General features: G+C 39.8%; 1 protein-coding gene across 1 annotated transcript in view; it reads right to left on the reverse strand.

Moving 5' to 3' along the window:
* LOC124158629 (flocculation protein FLO11-like) overlaps positions 1-21485 on the reverse strand; it is a 112108-nt gene that overhangs the window by 37431 nt on the left and 53192 nt on the right. The window contains exon 2 of the mRNA XM_046533818.1: positions 9590-9781. Within this exon, the coding sequence (XP_046389774.1) occupies positions 9590-9781 (192 nt within the window). The remainder of the gene's footprint in view (positions 1-9589; positions 9782-21485) is intronic.

The following is a 21485-nucleotide window of genomic DNA, read 5'->3' on the forward strand; positions in this document are numbered from 1 at the left end:
TCCCCGGTTCGGGCCCCCCCAATATTTTTTGTAAGTCGGCACCCCTGGAAATTGTGAATAGTGGCTATAAACGCAGGTGATTGACTATTTTCATATCATAAAAACTAAAATAAAAGAATAATTCGAAAAAACATTTCCCCAAAGTTTACGAATTATTTACAAACATCCGAAAAAGTAACCCTATGAAGAGTTGACAACATAATTTTGCAGATTTGACACTAAATCAAGTCTCCTAGACCTAAAATAAGTTTCCAAATTTGAGAAGTAACAGTTTCTGTTTTGAATTTGTTGTTGATGCTGAGAAGCAACAGTATAATTATTTTTCGTCCCCTCTCTCGACTCGCTGACAGTTAGGCCACAGTATTTTTCAATTTATGAAATGCCCTGAAATATTATAACGTGATGTCAGCCAAAATCACATTAATATGCGTCAAATTTGTACAAAAAACACAATAAGCAGCAGATAAATATTTTGAAAACCTGGTATGAGAATTTACTGCTTCCTCTGAGTAAATAAAGAATATCCTAGAAATTTAGACCAACCCTGCGGGGCTGAGGCGAATTCTATGATAGCTTTGAGACCAAATGGCCCTTGGACTAAGTCTCTAAATTTGAAAAGTAATATCATAAAAATTTAGACCAAATCTGCGGTGCTGAGGCATATTCGATGGTAGACTTGACATCGAATGGTCCTTTAACTATGTCCCCAATGTTAAAAAAGGTTATTAGTTTTAAAACAATCGATTTGAAAGCATCATTTTCAAAAATAAACGATTAAAATTAATTTAATTATATCTGGACTAGCCACGGTGATAAATTTACAGGAGTCACCCGCAAATCACTGAACAGCTTAACTGACTAAAGCACTCGGCCGGAAATCGAGGTATCCGGGTTCGAATCCCGGTCAAGGCGAATAATATTTTCTCTGTGGATTTTTCGCACGATTAAAATTAAGCTAGCTAAACGAATGTTCAAAATATAATATAAATTGAAGCATAGCAGGAAGGTAAACCGGTCAGATTAATTCCGATCAGTGCTGTGAACAATCTTCCAGGGAAAGGAGCTGTCCCGCTTACCCTGAATCGTGTTATCACATGCCTGTGGCTTAACCTGAGGTGAGCTCTAACCTAAAATCAATCGCAACCAACCTTTGTTTTGAGTCGAGTAAGCATATCGTAGCAGGACGCTTGAGGAATCCGCCCTACGGTGTAATACCCCTCCGATCACAAGAGGAGTCGGCTTCCACTCATGTCAGTCTGTCTCCTCACCTCTTTCCCCCTCCCCTTCACTCATCCTAGCGACGCGACGCTAGTAGACGTCTGGCCAACGGTATTGACGCGCCTGCCTTGGCGACCAGTTTGCAACAATTTTCCGCAGAAATCGCGGGGTTAAGGAGAGGGGGTGGTGATGGTGGGTTTACCGGCTCCTTTTATATTCTCCTTCCCTTCCGCGGAATCCCTTATTAATTCGCGTCCCCTCAGGGCATTCCGTCGCTCTCCCATCCCCTCTACATCCCCAACCAGTTCACCGCATATCCATCCGTATCAAAACACTTCCCACGCCGATCACTCCGCAGCCGCTGAAACTGTATCCTGTCGCGAGACAGACACCACTTAAGCTTGAATCACACGAACATTTTTTCCCTCCCATCCAGTGACGTCATGGCATAATAGGGTGGTTTCCTATAATTTTTTTATCGCCTAAATCGAAAGATTATTGCTCCTGGAGTACGCATTTCACGCTCTTAGATTTTCGAATGGCGATATCTATTTTTCGCGATTAAACGAAAAGTGAAAAATTTCAAGCGCGCGAAAACGCGACGGCTAAGTAGGAATGCTGGGAAAAGTCCGTATGACGTATTTCTGGTTCCAGCTATCGCCGTGTGAGGTGACCTTGGGGCGAGGCTTTGAGCGCTGATACGACGCAGGCTGCTAGCAGGTGGCGCTTGGCTTAAATAAGGATTATTATTACCCTATCAAACGAAGGAAACTTTCCGAGCTTAGGTAATTTGAATGGGTGATTATTATGAGATGTTTCCCTGACCTCTGTGCCTCATGCATGCATTGGTAATCACAGACAATGTAAAACTCCTATCTACTCGTATAGAAACTAGGTCCCTGTGACGTCACGTGGAGTGGAATCGCATGGGCGCCAATCTGGCCTTTTTCAAATGAGGTTAAATTGGCCAAAACCAAATAGTTTGCATATTATGAATACACTAATGGTGGGCAAGGAATTGCAATCAATGCATTTCGTTTTATTTGATAAATGAAACTACTCTATTGGCAGTGCTGGAACGCACTTTCTTTTAGAAGTGAAATATTACTCTGTGTGTTCAACAACAACTAGGTATTTTCTGCTGAGCTTCGTTCAGCATTTGTCTGTTCAGCAGTATAAGGCTCTTCAGACAAAGAGTTTGAGGTTTCTAGGTGAACCCTTCGAAGGATACAACGCACCGGGGCAGGGGACCAAGCCAGTGGCTTATACGCCCGATCACCCGGGGAGGGGCTGGAGAGCAAGGAAAAAGGAAAGAGGCGCCGCCGCGATAGGAGCCCGTCGACGCCCCTGGGAAGGGAAAGGGACGGAAGGGACGGGACGAGGGAAAAACACCCCAACGCTATAGAAGCAAAGAGGGCCCTACTATAAGCGAAACCAAGCATAAGCAATTAATGTTTCAGCGATTCTAGTGGATTTTCCTATGAGGAAGAAAAATCCATCGATCGAATCGCTAGAGGCTCTTCAGAGAGTGATAATCCTCGGATTGTTCTTCGTGAAGGGACTTATTCCCTTCTTTTAGCCTCCCGAGTTGAGGCCGATGACTCCTTTATGGAGCCGCTGTATCCTGCTCCCTCTGCGTGAGGTTCTCCCGATCTCCGGTCCCGGCACAGGGGCGACGATAACGATCCCAGGGCCGCACAGGACACTCTGCTATCCTCCTCAGCTCCGACTAGCGGGATTCCGAGACGTCCCCGAAGGACTTCGTGCGGTATCTGAGCAGGTCTTCAAGGGGATCCATAATGTTTCTAATATCACTAGTTTTTATTTACATTTTATTACAAAGTTTTTGTTTATGTTACGAATAAAGGTAGCAGAAATTTTAAGGCAACGAAATTAATGAAAGTGTTATTTCAAAATGATATCTTTTGATGACTATCATCCATTTAAAAGCCAAGCATGGCGTTACAATAGCTTTTAGCCACCATGCGTTCTGATTGGCTTAAAGACGGTGGCAGCAATGGTTTCAGCGACGGAAAAAGGATTGGATTTCCATCCCTGGAGGCGTAGCCGAAAATTATTGCGTGAAACGGTAATTTTTTCGCCGTCATTGAAGCGATAGCTGGAGCTATTGATCGCAAGGGATGGAAAAAATGATACTTAGTGTGATTCAGGCTTAAGATTGATTTGGACAAGTTGAGAGCTCACCCCAAATAAAGCCGAAGGCTCGGATCGGAATTATTCCGATTGGTTTCAAAGCGATCGGAATTTGGTGTGTTTGAAAATTTTCATCCCGAGTACTCACTACGTACATTCATTACGAGGGTCCACATCGCAGTCGGAATGGCGATTTTCAAACGCAAAAATTTCTATTGCCTTGCAATTGATCCAAATCAACTGTTCGGAATGAAAACATCGAAATCATTACTATAACTATCAAGCTAATCCCCCTGGATTTTCTCGCACCTCGAAGATTTTCTTATTTGGGTGTCTTCACCTGGGATTGAAAACCGTGGACACGAATATTAGAAAATAGAATCCAAAACAGTCGCTACTCGCGTCACTGACGGGCAAGGCAATCTGAATTCCTCACACAATTGATCTATAATCAGAGCTGTTAATTAAAATTTATATTCCTGATTACGTAATCAATACAATTAATCAGAGAAATTGTTTCCCGCTCTGCCAGTGAATTGGCTTTATTTTGCGGTGAACGGAACCGACACGTTTGGTGTTAACTTTGAAAACTCAATATATTTTACGAGTTCCAAGACAGATGAGACCTAAATATTTTCAATTTTATCCGAGAACGGAGGACTTGGGCAAGGACGGACATAAGGAATAAATTTTGAAATAGAAGGCAAGGCAATAAGTAATATTAAAATTGTCATTACAGTAAATAAAAATTTTCCCACGCGTATGCACACGCCTGAATAGCTTTTGAAAATTCCGCTTAGGGGAAAGTCCTTGAAGATTTTCCCATAGCTTAATGAGCTTAATAGGTTGACCATTAAGTATTAATTATTCGAGTGAATTTTTTGAAAGTTCAAGTTTTGATAATCCAAGATAGCCCTGAAAACCCAAAACAAGGATAAAAATTCACCACCTTACTGATGATGACAAGCTTTCCCCGACACGTGTCCGTTTTTCTAATTGCCCAAAGTTTAGGAAACATTCTTCATTTAGAGAGAAACTGATGCACAAAGACAATGAAATATCAATATATTTTCTGTTCAGCATGTGTTGCCATGTGAAACATTAAAACTACAATGTAAATAAACTAGGGCTTTTCTGTAATTATATCCATAGCAGTTTGCTTGTAAATCTAAAAAATAAAAATATTTGACCCTAAATTGCCCACAAATTTTCCATAATTTCAATCCCATGGTCGGACAGACTTGTGGCGAGAAAAATATCACTACAATTTAATATAAATCATTAAGTTAGAATCAAAATTGGCTCGAAAGTTCAAAAAAAGCATACGGTACGTTAAGAAAGCCAGGGGCCGGTGAAAAAATAATGTTCACACACAAATAAAAAACCCTGCTGAGATGATGGATAACTCCTTCTCCGTTGGTTATCTTTAAATTGTAAGTCTTCATCAATGATTAACCAAGATCGACACTAACATTATAAAAGTTGGCAAGTGCGTCAGCCAAATATATATTTATGCATACTTAAAATAGCTTTACTTAACTCGATTACACTAAAATTCAACGTACCATTAATTTTATCAACGAGCTAATCTACAAATCAATTAATTTATTCTTCAATATATTATAATTAAAATCTTTATTATGCGGTACTAGGATTTCACCAAATGTGTCTTAATAAAGAGCTTACTTATCAGAGACAGGATCTAAAGTCAATAACTCATTAATCCTACGTCGTCCGTCAAAAGAGGATATGGGAAAGGATTAAGGGATAGGAGCCACGTCGTGATGAGCGCAAGAAACTCCACGCTATGAATAATTTGGAATGTTTGGGAAGCATCATCTCACGCCGTCATTGATCGAGCCACTATCAGCGAAACTAGATATTGTATGTTTATAGAGAAAGGGAAGCATTATGGCACTCGCAAAAATTAAATTCTCGAAATGCTATGTGACCCAGGGGAAGGAACGCGACCCTGAATATGTGAAAAACATTCGCCTATGGCTTAGTTTGAGGTGAGCTCTACCCTCGACTATCAAGGCCAACCTTACATTTGAGAGAGAAAATAAGTGAAAGGGAAGAAAACCCTATTATAAGTAATTTTCAGAGATTTTTCTGTAGGTCCATCTGCGCCATCGAATAATCGAGTGAATGCCTAAAGACAGGAATATACTTTTTAACAGATTTAAAAAATTAACTCCCCAATAACTAGAATTAGTAGTATACTGTCTTTAATGCACTTTCACTTCAACCAATTAGTTTCTCAACTAAAATATTATAATACAATGGAGTGAAATTGTCTGCTCCACTCTGCCCAATGCCTGTATTGTTCATATATTGTTGCTGTTTATAACTTGATACCTCTGAGTATGATTTGTATATCTAATGTTATTTCTAGCCAATCAATAGCTATCTTTACAATATGTGGCTGTTTACACTATGTTCATATCGTATACTAATTTTTGCGTTGAATATATTAATATTTCTGCATACACCAGCCTTTATTCTAAAGTGACTCGAATCAGTAAATTAAAAGAGTGCTACTATTATTTTGCCTCCCTCTCCCTGTTATTCATCACAGAGAAGAAGGCGAGCAATGTCTTCGCGGCGTCGCGACGCAACATTTGGCGACGCTGGCCATGGCACATTTAGACGCTCATCTTGGGATCTTCTCATTCCACCAAAGCACGACACAATCCCCTCGGAAATGGTCAATTACCAGAAACGAGGGGCTCGAAGTAAAGCTGCGCTTGTTTCCTTACATTACCACCTGACTCGAGAGTCAAAAGAGGGCTCCATCTTAAAGACCTATTAATCAACCAAAAAGTACCAAACTTTTAGACGTAACAGGATAATCTCGATTATTTAAGTTTCACGGTAGTCCTGTAACGATCTGAAGCCTAAGCCCAATCTTTCTAATGCATATATCCAAAATAGTAGTCCCATAAGATATTCCACAATGTCAAATAAAAATTCATTCATAACTTACTTAGTGATGATTCTCTTTTAAAATATGAGTTCAGCAAGCCATAAAGAAAGAATGAAATTTATTAAAAGTATGGCACTAGTGTGGAACTACACATTCCTAGTTGTTAAAAAAATCCGACTCAATTACCATGATTATAAATTGTGAACACCAGAGACTCGATTAAAATATTAAGAGAACGCTTACTCAATTATATTCTGTGGTATTCAATCAAATGAGGAGTGTGGCAGCGTAGTGGATAGAGCGATCGGTTGCTGCTCAAGTGGTCCCGGGTTCAAATCCCTCGTGAGGCCTTCGGACAACCTCAAACAAAATCCTCAAAGTGCGAGGAGGCCCAGGGTAGGGAAACGGCCCTCTTACCCTGAAAACGTGAAATTCACACGCTGCAAGCTTAATTCGGCGTTAGCTCTACCCTCCATATCCAATCCAACCTACGGATTAAATCACTGAGGGATGCAATAAGTCCTCTAGTGTGGGTTTTATAGGAGTAGCAGGTCTCTTGTGCCTAGTTTTATTAAGTATTCTAGCTGTTAAGTTAATTTTCGTGGAGCGTTTGAGAATCACTCTGGCTGTCTCCACTCTCACCATGAACTACCCTCTTCAGAACACAATACAACCTATCCTCCTCCATTCCGTCTACCAATCCTATTATACTCCTACCTCCTATAATCGTATAAAATCGTATCCGGCTCGATTTTGTGGAAGTTCTTTATATCCATGATAAAAAGAAGAACACAATGGTAATCCCCACACTTTTAATATCACAACTCAGCAACCGACCATGGTTTCAACACGTAAGTGTCATTTTCAATCCTCCCCCTTCCCCACCTACCAAGCATTCTTCCCTCAAGCACGGTTTTTAATATCCCCTCTCCACTCAGTACTCGGTCTATCTTTCATCTAAAATCATTCTCTCCCTCCAACCATGACTAACCACGTTCCCTAATAGCTAATCAAACTCTTCAGCGGTATTTTATTGAAACTCTTAAATACTTCTCCGCCTTCCTATTCATGATCGCCTTTTTTTTATAACACACGTCCCTTCCTGATATCTTACTGTTGTGACCTTTTTCTTAAATGAGTTGCCCAAATAGTAGAACTTATTCACCCGCTAAATCTTGTGACCACCTACTTTTATATTGAGCCTCGCATTTCTAGCTTGGGGTGTTTTACAAAATCGCATAAATTTAGACTTCTTATGATAAAACTTGATGCCATCATCTTTCTAACGCATTCACCAGTTCCTGCAACCCCTCGCCGACTGGCTAATCAATACCTGATCATCCACGAACCTCACTGATTACAATATCATTTCATTCATTCAACTCCTGCCTCTAACTCATCCCATGCTTCCGCACCATTTCTTCTGCATATACGATAAACAGTGAAGGCGATAGAGGACAGCCCCGTCTCACACCTCTACCAATCCTTGCTCAGAGTGACTCTCCGTTCGCCACCCTCACTTGAGCAGTATAAGACATATATAGGTTTTTAAGCAGTCACCCATCTCTCCAATCTATGCCTATTTCATTAAAAATATTAATCAACTTAGCCAGCCTACGCAATCAAACGCTTTTTCAAAATCCACGAAGAAGGGATACACGTCCTGGTTATATTCTTGGTCCCTCTCCACTCATCATCGCATCACGGTTTAATTCTCCACTCCTGAAACCAGACTGACCCTCACCCAAATTATTCCTTATCATCGCCTCCATTTTTCTATTTAAAAATTGATATTATTTTTTCTGCCTTTGATATAAGTTTCATAGTCCTAAAGTCTCCATATTCTACAGCGTTCTTCTTTTTCGGTTGCAGAATTAGAACTGAGTGTACGAAATCCTTCTACCAAGACCCTCCCTCATATACCTAATGGACTATTTAGAAAAGTTTTATATAAACAACCTTATTTACATTCTGTAGAAGCTCACAAGGAATATTATCAACCCCCACCGCTTTCCTAGCCTTCATATTCCGAAGGGAACTCTCAATTTCCGCATCTAAATCCCAGTCCGAAATCATTCACCTCCACCACGTTTTCCTTCTTTATTTTAAGTCTCTCTGGCCTGTTTCCGCTACCATAATGATTGTCTTGTATTTCTTCCGTCTACTCTGAATCTCATTTCACTCAGTAAGCACATCTTAGCTTTAATATTTGGCATGGGATTCTCTGTTTTGCCCCCCGAAAACGACCTCACTTTGGCATACAACGCGCCTATCTCTCCCTTCTCCTGAAACTCCCATTCCTTCATCCTGCCCTTTTGATTAAGCCTCTATTGTCTTTTTGATTTCTCGACGTATTATATTATTTATTTCCCTAAGCATCTTTTCGCCTTTTCGGTGTCAACGTCCTCCCATTTACTTCTCTCATCCATTTAATTTAACATTTCCCCTTTCCTTTTCGCATGCCAATAAATGTTTTTACGATATGTTTTTTTTACGAGAACGTATAATACCGAAAGTGAAATGTGATCTGCTGGGAAAAAAGTGCCGCACGGTTTAACCTACGTTTTCCTTCACAAAAAAGTACTATTTTAAGCTATTCTATACATGTTAGGCTTTAAAGAGCATGTTTGAACCCGTGCAGAGGGTTTCAGATGCGAAAAGCATGCTTAAAAAATGAAGGTATCCTCCAACTGTGCTCCAGCTTATGTTAAAGCTTGCGCATAGCATTGCAGTAACTTGGAACAAGGAGTTTTGCAGTACATAGCTGGTGTCTCCAACTCAGAAAATCATTCATATGTGCTTGATCATCAACCACCATTTGTTAGATAATAATAGGAAAAACTTGGTAGAATTTTAAGTAGCAAAATTTAAGGATTCGACATAATAATTTTAGATTTTTAGTGTTCGAAAAACTTCAGATTTATTTTAAAGTCCCGTAGTCAAACCGTAATCAGCGATCTCAGAAACCTATAAATACCCTAACTTGATCTCAATAGGCTACCGTGCCGCAATTTTCAGCATTCTGGACTGCGTATGTGTGGCGTACAGAGGGTTGACATCAAAAAAAGGTAGCCAAAACCCCCGAAAACTTTTTTTTTAGATAGATTTGAAGTTTTGCATGATAATTCTCAAGTAATTTGTGAATAATATTCCGTAATTATTTATTTCATGTGCCGGAACGTTACCAAACCAAACTTATGGGGTCAAAATTTGAACGAATCAGTGGACTTTGGTGGTCGCTTGATACAACTTTTAACTGCAATTGTTGGAGGGGAATCTTGATATACTGACCGCAGACGATGGAGGGGCAGCAGGCGTGTGATCCTGGCGGTCGGACGGCCGTACACCCGGGAGCCTTGGGTGGGGCGGGGCAGGCGCGCAAGTGACACACGAGGGCCCCACGGGAGCACGTGCAGTTGAGGCACTGCTCATCCGTCACCACTGCCTCGCCCTCACCGTACTCCGAACCACCGTACACACAACCTGCGAACGCAAAGTAAACCACAAAGATCAGAATTTTATAACCAGGATTTGGTCGTCCTTATATCTGCATAATTCTACTCACCCCCAAATATTCCAAAAAAGTGTAAATGGGCTTACAATTAGTTACAGTTACTTTTTAAAATATTAACCGGCAAAAAGAGAGATTTGCAGAGTTCCAAATTCATATTGCAACCAAATAATCTGAAACGTATGGCAAACTGCTAGACGTCCCTTCTGAAACTACATTGAAATCTGAGAAGTCTACGTTAAGTATGGAATAAACTAAAGAAAGTTAGCTAAGATATTTTTTAGGTTGCATGTTATGAATTAGTTACAACATATTTTTAAAATTCATAATATCAGACAGATATGGCGTTGAATTTTGCAAATGTAGTGTAAGTAATCTGTGATTAATAAAAACTACTGTTAATAAATATAATTTATTTATATGCCAAATTACAATTAATTATGTAAGAATACGCAAAGTCAGATTTAAATATAAAAGAATTTCGAAATACATATGCATGTAAATTATGTATGTACTGAATATGTAAAAATTAGGCAACCAAAGCATCTGCGCGTTGATTAAATACTGAGATGAAAATTCCCGAGTGGAAAACTAGGGAATCTTAGAAATAATGCTAATATGATTGCAAGATAAATTGCAAGGTTAATCAGGGGACGAGAAGTGGTATTATTACCATATATCATGCGCTAATTTGAAACGTTATTGCGCTGTTTTAGCCTGAAAGACTGCCATTCAAATTAGAAAACAGGTATGCCACATTTTAACAACAGACTACGTCCTCCGAGGGATATGCTTCAAGCTAAAGAGGCAAGATGAATATGCTGAAGTCACAGTGAGAGTAATTGTGAACGTCAAAATTCCTGAGAATGCATTCGGAGAAGGAATGCCGGAATAAGAAACATAATTAGGGATATTTTATTTTCTACGTGTATTATTAGCATCCTTCGGGTATTTTGATGTGAAGAGAGCGAAACTTTTTCTTCCGCACTTCCCGCGAAAGCATTTAAATTTCCTTCCTTGAATCCTCTGAGACTGAGGCAGCTCAATCAACGTCTACGAGCGACTCCCAATACCAAGAATAGGTGGGATTGGAGGGGGGGGGGGTTGAGTGATATCGCGAGGGAATCGCTCCGAGAAATGGCTAATGCGAGAGAGAGAGAGAGAGAGAGTGCATGTCGTTAATCGGTGAAGATTTATGTCCCCACCGACTCTTTCTCTGTCGGACCGCAAAAACCCCTCACCGCGACCGCCACCTGCGGCCGTCCCGGACGGTGGGTGGGAAAAGCCGGCCACCCACCCACTCGTGCCGTCGCGCTGATGGACAGGCCCAAAGCGTGGTCCAAAGCGACTACCAATCGGACTGCATTGAGGAGGCCAAATAGGGTGGTTTCCTATTATTTTTTTATTGCCTAAATCGAAAGATTATTACTCCTGGAGTACGCATTTTACGCTTTCAGATTTTTAAATGGCGATATCTATATTACGCGATCAAATGAAAAGTGAAAAATTTCAAGCGCGCGTAAACGCGACGGCTAAGTATGAATGCTGGGAAAAGCCCGTGTGACGTCATTCTAGTTTCCGCTACCGCCTTGTGAGGTGACCTTTGGGCGAGGATATGTGTGCCGCTGCGATGCAGGCTGCTAGCAGGTAACGCTTGGCTTTAATAAGGATTATTAATACCTTATCAAACGAAGGAAACTTTCCGACCGATAGGCTGTTTTAATAGGTGATTATTAAGAGATGTTTCCCTGAGCTCTATGCCACATGCATGCATTGATAGTCTCAGACGATGTAAAACTCCCGATCACTCGTATAGCAATCTGGGTCCCTTTGATGTCACGTGGAATGGCACCGGATGGGCGCCAATCTGGCCTTTTTCAAATGAGGTTAAAATTGACCATTAACATTCGTCTAAACTGGGATTTCTAAAACCAAATAACTAGTATATTATGAATACACAAATGTTGGGTAATGAATCGCAATCAATGGCTTTCGTTTTCTATGATGAAGGAAACTAACCTATTCTACCCCTTATAAGGCTGATTTCTGTGGCCACTTTGGTCGCATTTTAATCGGTTTTCAAATATGTCCGCGGCGCGGTAATGAGCGCAATACGATGTGCTTTTTTTTCAATATTTTGCGGTACAAAGTTGTAATTGCGAATAACAGCATTGAACTGTTATGAGTTCGATAGATCACATCATCATGTGTAAAAATTTTGGTTAAAATCGCTACTAATACCTTGTTTCCCCGCGAAGCTCGGATCAATTTGTTTATATCGACGCGAGTGGCCACTATCGTAAACCCATTTAAATGCACGGTCTTCGACAACACATTATGCAAATAGGCAGTTAATAAGGATTTATTCCAATTAAATCTTACAATTTTATGGCGGTTTGCCTACCTTCTGGTGAAGCCTATCTGTGACGGGAATGCAGAATGTACCGAATTTGCCAAATACCTCAATTTAAATCAATTTTGAGAAAAACGTTTTAAGAATGGGTTGGTGTTCTTCCCATGAACTCCCTTGATTGGTTGATATTTGGAGGGAAAACATTTTTTCCACAGGAAAAAAGTGTTGTCCAGAAAGGGTTAAATATTATGACTTGAATAATATGACTTGAAAATCATCTATTGTAATATCCTAGGGCGCGGCGTTGAATTGATGAATTTTTCTGGCTTGAATATCGAAGTAAAAAGTGATGAAATGTCATGAAATAATATTTAACCCTTTCTGGACAACAATTTTTTCCTGTGGAAAAAATGTTTTCCCTCCAAATATCAACCAATCAAGGGAGTTCATAGGAAGAACACCAACCCATTTTTAAAACGTTTTTCTCAAAATTGATTTAAATTGAGGTATTTGGCAAATTCGGTACATTCTGCATTCCCGTCACAGATAGGCTTCACCAGAAGGTAGGCAAACCGCCATAAAATTGTTAGATTTAATAGGAATAAATCCTTATTAACTGCCTATTTGCAATAGTCAGTCTTGCTAGCACGAAATTGAAACATCCTTGTTCAAATTTTACCTTCCATGATATATTTCAATGCGCGATGTTGAAATCATTAATACCTAACTCTATTACAATCAAACATCAGCTGGCAGCATAAAGATAAGGATTTGGGATAAAGATAAGGATTGAGGATCCTCTTTTGTAATATTTGTGAGGATTACACATGGGAGACCCCATTCAATCCCATTAGAGGTTGATATCTGTCGTCACTTCGGTCTCTTTTTAATCAGTTTTCAAAAATGTCCGCAACGCATGCTATGAGTGCCGAGCGATCCACTTTTTTCCAATACTTTACAATATAGTATTTGCAATGGCGATAAATAGCGTTGGAAAGTTATGACTATGATGTATGAGGGATAAAATTTTGGTTATCATACCTGATTATAGCTTATTTATCCGTGAAAACCGGATTGCTTTGCCCGTCAGCGATCCAAGTGGGGATTTTCGTAATCCCATTTAAATTCGCGGAGGGTGACAACACATCCGAAGACCAACTTGAGAATCCGCAATATTCGCGTAGTGGTCCTTGCATAAAATTGCCACCACATTCCACTCAAATTTGGCACATACATGTTACTGTCGTAGTAATATCGAACTTAAGGTCAGCGGGCAGATAAAAAACGTAGACGAAGTGCAAAGAAAAGTGATTAGGTAGTAATGGTAAGGAATATGATATGATATGATTCCGAGGAAATTGGTAGGAAAAGGCTAAATGAATAGAATAATCAGTGGGTAAAGGCTTTGGGAACACCTGAGGAAGGAAGTAAAATAACCAAACTAACTGGAAATAAATGGTCAACAGATAAAGGTGAAGTGCCGATCACACAGGACCACTATAAAAAAATTTCCTTTCTTAAATGCGACCATAATTTACTGAAATAATTTAAACAGCAAAACTTTTCTATTCCTTCACAAAAATTTTAATATTTTAAAGATACATTTGAGGAAGTATGCGAATATTTAGTGTCTATTTCATTGTTAAGATTACATTTTTTGTTATCACCATGAGTTGAAAAGTCTAATTTTTTAATCTGGATACGTGGGATCAGCATATATTTCCACAAGTTTAAAAAGTTACCTTTTTTTAATTGCATCTGACTGCAGGGTACCAGGTTCAAATCGAGGGAGACGCCAACGCGCATCTCCGCACAAAAAAATCCTCGACACCCAAAGTGACCCTGTAACAATAACAAGTGCCCTTACCTTGAATGTTTGTATCTCACCCATTGCATGGGATGAGCTCTATGCTCGCCTATCCAAAAACTTTATACAAAAAGAACTGACTCAAATCCAGAATGGTTAAGAATATTGTTCAATTTTAAATTATCCGGATGCCTGATCGATTCCACTCCATGCGTATTCCTATTTTGTATTCCGAAAGATTTGTGGAACATGACAGCCAAAATTTTCAAACAGCTTAAGGGTACGTCCGAAGCCGGCCCTGCGTGCCACGGAAATCGCAAGGTCCTCAAGGGGTGGCCGTTGGCCTTTACGGGAGGACCACACGATTCCGCGAACCCATTTCCCTTTCGGTTAACGGGAGACGCTTTTCTTTTTTTTGATCCCCTGCCCCGAGCAGAAGCTGGCTATTCCATAATATTCCCAGCCGAGTTGCTGCACGCATTTTTTGAATTAATGCGGAAGGGATCTCCAACCCTTCCGGGAAGCGTCTTCGCGGGGTCTTCTTTAATGCGAGCAGATGGGGAGAGGACCGCGATACCACGCTCAAAAGAATGCAATCCTTATATTTCTCAGGCAGTCAATCCTTTCCCTCGCGCCGTCGGATTTCATAGAATGGCATATGGTGATGACCGCTGAGCGAACGCTCTTCCGAGGATTGAATAAGAGGGAGGGGAAAAGAGGCGCATGCATAAGTCTTGTGTGTTTTGATGAGGGGCAAAAGATGCGGAAGCGGCTAGATTATTGCGTCTTCGGCGGAAAAAGGGAAAACGGGATTGTGTCACACGGACGCGTTACTCCACCTTCCGTCCCCGCATCGTCACTCTCCCACGATGACTCGACGCATGGCGAGCGCGCCTTTGCCGTCGTCTTCCGAGAAGATGAAAACATCTCATCACGTGGGCAAAAATACCGCAGCTATTGGTACGCGCTCTCGCCATTCTAGGTATCCAACGATTGGATCGATGGATTTTTCTCTTTAATTGGAAAATCCAACAAAATCGTCGGCACATTAATGGCTGATGCCTGGTTTCGCTATTTAGTGAGCCCTTTCCGCTTCTATACATCTACGTAATACCCTGCGAGCCACCTCTGGGGTGTTTGGCATGGGGTGATCAATCACCAGCATGCAGGATGCAATAGGATTCCCGCATGCACACAACGCGGTCCAAAAAAACGTTACGCATACTAACAAATTTGACTACCACATTCATACGAAGGCAAAACTTACCACAAGTCATCTAATCTATTTTTTTGTTATGACGCCGCCGTTATAGTCTCTTATTGATCGTGGAAAAAACGACATTTTGAATCTACCTGTTCTACAGGCTATCTCTCTTATTTTATCCGTATGACCTGATTTACCGTAGTATGTTGGTGTTCGTAAGACATGGATGGCTAACTTCGTCAGAAAATACACTGCTCTTGAACTTATATAATAGGTTTAGTATTTTTCAGTCCACGGTCTGACAGAGATTCCCATCCGAGTTTATCTAAGAGGTCAGTTACACAAAAAATACTATCGTAACGACTTTTCACGTACCTCGCAGCTCTTCTTTGCACGCGTTCTAACTCTGTTATTAAGCCTTTTTCATGAGGGTCCCAAACACTGGCAGCGTATTCTAAGCTGACGATCGGTGACACCTACCGACGATCTATACACTCAATATTTTTAATGCGGTGTAATAAAAGGATTGACTGCATGGGAAATATATCTAACGATTTGATCGTTGGATCATTCTTCCTCATAGAATGGTCCTCCAAGATTGTTAGAACATTAATTGCGTACGCTTGGTTTCGCTAGTCGTAGGAACCGCCCGCCTCTGTGACGGTGCGGGATTCCTCGTCCCCTCCCTTCCTTTCCTATCCTTCCCCAGGAGGTGTCGTCGGGCTCTCATCGCGGCGATGCCTCCCATTCGTATCCTTCCTCTGTCCTCCCCCTCTCGAGGTGGCACGGGCTTAAGTCTCGGACTTGGTTCCCGGCCCTCGAGAGCGTATCCTTTGCTGGGCCCGCCCTGGGACCCCCGAATCCACTGCCTGGGAAATATAAGGATAATAATAATCTATAGTGGTGAGGTGTTTACCCCGTCCCTCACTTCCAACCCTATCCCAGAGGCGTCGACGGGCTCCTATCACGGCGGCGCCTCTATCCTTGTTCCTTCCCATTCAAACCCCTTCCCGGGAGCGCGGGCGTATAAGTCTCGGACTTGGTTCCCGGCCTCGGTGTGTTGTATCCTTCAGAGGACACACCTAGGAGTCCGAGAATACTCTCTGGTACTTGCTCTCCCACCGATAAACGATCCTCTAAGGGGCTGTGTAACGATTACAAGTAAGCCCCAAAGAGCAGTATCCAAAGACCGTAATGATGTTAAATAAAAACTTTTGGGCTATGTCGCCGCGTCAATTTTTTGGGTGGCCCCAACATTTTCCGACCGATAATAATAATAATAATATATTCATTGGTCCTGATACTTTACCAGAGTAAAATGTGGGACAAGTTATGCGATGAAAAAAAAAAGTTATAATACAAGAATAACGTTACATAAGAATACAAAAAAGTAAAACACAAAGAAAGAGGTTAAGATACAAAAGACTCTTTTAGAAAGTCTTGAGCATTGTAGTAGGCTTTCTTTAGCAGAAAGTCGTCTTTTAAAGGATTCTCTGGAAGTAGTACATTTAATGCTGGTCGGTTTCTCAAGGGTATCTGAAGTTTTAACGAAGGCCGTATTGATGTTATTTACTGCTGCTTCATTGATTCTATTGCCTTTTGATTTATGCAACCATTTAAAATATTGAGTGTACAGGTCGTCAGTGTCAGCAATAAAAAAATAATTTTTGGCAGCGATTCGGAATTTAATGAATCCCATCTCCAGGGCAACGAATCAAAAAATACAAAAAATGCTATATTTGTTGTATTTTTTTATTCGTGGAGGTCTCTTTTCTGCGGTTTCTAGAGGCATAATTATATTTTTAACTTCCCTTATTACATTTATTCCACTTAAAGTAAGCGTTTGAGGATTCATCCACATGTGATTAAAATTATATGGATAAAACGCTGCTCCCATAATTTACTTTTTGGGAGTTGTAATAAGGTAACGAATAATAATACCTTCATCCTTACTTAATTCACAGCAAAATTAATTTACTATGGCAAACTGCAAATTTCTCTTCGTACCAATATCCTTTCTCACCATAATTTTGAGGGATATACCTACAATGACAGAGTATAATACACAGTGGTTTTAAGGTGGGTTGCTGGTCGAAGAGTTTTGGTTTCAATTCCGATTGGAGTTTATAGACACTCAAAGACATTTTAGAGGTACTTAATGGCCCAGTGAGAGGGATGCGATCTCTTACCTTACCTCGTATTTGAAATCCATAAGCTTGTGGCTTAGCCTGGCGTGAGCTCAACGCTCAACTAAAAAAAATTCAGATTCGATGCACAGAGCAGTAGTTAAAAGCACTAAAACCTCTGAATAAAATATTAAAGTGCAGCCATTTCAGGGCATTTTCCGAGGTCGTATTTCTTTCTCGATAAACTTGATATCATTAAATTTTTCTTATCCTCTTAAGATTTTTGTTTGAAAATTATATCGTGAATCTCCCATAAATGCTCATTACTAAGATGCATGCTTGATATTTAATTCTAGTTTGATACTTTTTTCCAGTTACAAGAATTTGTAACACAATTTTTAAAAGTTAGAGACCAATTTTTGCCATAGACGCTGGAGCGCGCATCGCACGCCGTAATAAATACTTAGGTACAGACGCCGTTGACATCGAATTTCACTGCTGTGTTTACACCTCTAGTTGGGTCAAAAATTGTTTAATATATATTGTAAAAAGAAATACGAAATTAATTACTCAGTACCTGCCAGTTCAGTAAGACTTAGAGAACTCGTGGTAAGTAGCGGATAAATGGAGAACATTTTTAAAAATGCGTTACCATTTATGCTTACATAATTGAATAAACTGATACCTTCCGCCCTCTAGGCCTAAATCTGCCAAAAAATATCTAATTAGAGTGATGAATCACGAAATTAATTACGTAGCACCTGCCACTTCAACAAGACTTCGATGAGCTCGACGAGAGTAGCGGATATAAGGAGGAAGTAAATAAAAATACGTTCGCATTTATGCGTATTCTCTTAAGTTTTTATTTGAAAAGTACAGAATATCACATCGTATAAATGGTATCGTGAATATCACAGAAATTCTCGGTACTAAGATGCATTATAAACATGCTTAACTTGCAATTAATTAATAACTAATTAAATTGATTAATATCATTTGGCATATCACTCCCTGAGAGAATTCCTTGAAAAACTGAAGATTTTTCCTACATTAATATCACCAAACGAAAAGAAAATCTGACACAGATTAGACAAAGCAATCTAATCACTGTAAAATAATAAAGAAATAACTTACATAATACCTGCAAGTTCAACAAGACTACGATGAACTCGTTGAGAGCATTGGATATTAGGAAAAAAATTAAAATACTTTCGCAACTATGCTTACATGACTGAATGAATCGATAAATTTCCGCTCCCAAAGAGCGTTCCTTGAAAATTTGAAGATTTTTCCCTAGATTGATAACGCCAAACAAAATAATAGATGGAATGAGGAGATAAATTAAAAATAAGTTCGCAATCACCCTTGAATTACTGAATAAATTAATAACCTTCGCTCGCTGAGAGCGTTCCTTGAAAAGCTGAAGATTTTTCTTACATTGATTTCTCCCGACGAAAAGAAAAATAATGGCACAGATTAGGCGTCGAGATTTTCATTAATTATTGCTATCACAATTCAATTTGTCCTCATCGGGTGGCCTGCGTTTGGTGTGAACTATCCTTGAAGAAGCAAGAGGAAGGGGTTTAAAAAGGGGGGGGTTGGGACAGGCATTGGCCCCTCTCCGGTCACACCACGTCCCACGGTTATCTCCGCGTGCTCCTTACGTGCACAATCGTTATATTCCTGACTCGGCGTTTTTGGATGGGAATGCACATTCACGCGTGCGCGCGCGGATTAAATTTTCACCCGAGTTTTGAAATCCTTTCCCGTCTCGATTCTTTCTTTTGCAACTCGTAATATAAGGGACTCTTCGACCTTGCCCCTATTCCCCACTCCAACCACAAGGGCAGCGGTTCTCTCTCGGCATGAATATGCATCGCTTACTGACATGAATATTCATGAGCGTTGCAGCGATATTTGATCCGCGTAAAAACGATACCAAGTATTATTCGCACCATCAGAGTGATCAGTTTTTCCGTCCTCACTCAGGTAATGCGACTTGTTGAAAATGAAAAGTTAAAAGAATCAAAGGATGCATTTCTCCTAAATTCGAATCTCTTCTTACAATTAGTATATAAGAATTAACTATCTTTTAGCTAGGCAGCTTGCTACTACACAATATTTCCAACCTAAAAATATGATGTATTAACACTAAAACCAAGCTTTTCGAGACCCGTGACAGCAATCATTCTTTACCGCAGTTTAATCCGCGAACAAATTATGGCGTTTGAACTACATATACCAGCCAATAAAGATTTCTCTTGGTGGTCACAGAATATAAATATTGTTGGCATTCCCATCAGCTTCCTCCGTTTCCCAACCATAGAATGGAATACCTTCATGGAGGGAATTCGAGACCCGTGACGGCAGTAATTCTTTACCGCAGTTTAATCCGCGAACAAATTATGGCGTCTGAACTACATATACCAGCCAATAAATATTTCTCTTGGTGGTCACAGAATATAAATATTATTGGCGTCCCAACCACTTCCTCCGTTTCCCAACCATAGAATGGAATACCTTCATGGAGGGAATAGACATGATATTGAAAACGAAACGTCCTGAAATTTCAGCGGTTAAATAATGGACACTGCTATTCTTTCTGTGGAGGCCAGCCTAGCAGATGTTACACCTGGTGTTAGGTTTGTACCCTAGATTTTAACAAGATTCCCTAGCTAAAAACTCCATCACTTTCTCTGAAAGAAATCTTCAGCTCTTCTGACTTTTCCATCATTGTTTGACATTTTTAGAAGCAAAAGTCAACAAAAAGGTATTTTTTAGTAAAAATACATTTTAATTCATTTTAAGCGTATTTATTTATTACGAAAGTAGTCAAGCAGTTACTAGCAAATTTTATTTCCTCTGAATAAAAGCCAAAATGTGATGTCAAATTTAAATTGACACGTCAAACGAAAATGTTAAATACTATCACAAATCTGCTGTATAATGTAATTCGATGAGAGCCTTTATTTTCCGAATACATAATTTAAACGGTTATATCGAATTGATGTACTTCCAGAGGCAAATTTACCTTAACTTTCATGGTCACAGAACCCTCAACTAGCCAACAGTGAGCTAGTTCTTTCGATTCGTGCGTCGTGACATAATTTTCTCCTGGCGCCATGAAGCCATTCCCTGACTTTTGCCTTGTTGCCTTAACAAATTTCAAATACCCTGTCTTTTTTCTGACCTATAAGAACCCAGATTTTTACCATTTAAAGTCATTAATATTATCAAAACTGATGACGATGGTAGAATCACTCGTCGAACCGTGGGCCTTCAATATCCCATTCCAATGTCCAACCCAGGGACATTTATAAAACCCTGATTCCTCTTAACACGAGCCCTCATCTCACTTAGCCAATCGTTGTGACAAAATTAACATGAAAATTCCTGCTTCATGCGTCTACGCACACACTTAAGCAACCGAAACACGCTGTAATCCTGAATTATTTGTTTTCTAGTTTATTAGTTAATTATTAGTTTTGTTTCCCTTATAAAAAGTGAAACTTATAATTAAAAATTACTACAGTTTCCTTAAATTGCTTAAGTCAGGAATGATGCTCTTGGAGAGGCTACCGCCGAATATCGGTGTGGATTGGCAGTGAATAAAAGCCATGAATTCCCAAAAGAAAAGTACAAGTCCCTTCAGCAACGTTTTGAGACAAATCACTTTCTCCGCACATTTTCGAAGTCATCAATTGAAAAATTCCCCAAAAAATAAGTAATATACAATACCTAGTCATTAATAAGATCGTTTTAACCTGTTTTGGTAACCTCGAAAGTTTTTTTTTCGATATCTGTTCATCCAACATTCCTTGGCAGACTTGTGAAATTTTGTAAATCATAGTGTCAATTTCTTTCCTCGATCATTTTCGTCAATCATCAGATATTGCAGTCTATATATCAGTATCCTTCATCAATTAATTCAATAATCGCGATTTTTTGCTCAATGCATGAATTAATTGTACGAAAAATATTTTATCAATGATCATATATCTAGAATCTTCACATTTATTATGTTTTGCCATATTTTGACGAGTTTGATGGGCTAGTGCCGCTAATTATCCTGTATACAGGGAACTTTACATCAAATATGTTCTTCACATAGACGAGTTGGACGCTATCTGAAAGGATTACACTACCTGCTTGCTTCCAGGGGAGAAGTCATCCATGACTTTCATCT

Source organism: Ischnura elegans, chromosome 5, assembly GCF_921293095.1.
Source record: "Ischnura elegans chromosome 5, ioIscEleg1.1, whole genome shotgun sequence".
In the NCBI taxonomy this organism is placed as follows: domain Eukaryota; kingdom Metazoa; phylum Arthropoda; class Insecta; order Odonata; family Coenagrionidae; genus Ischnura; species Ischnura elegans.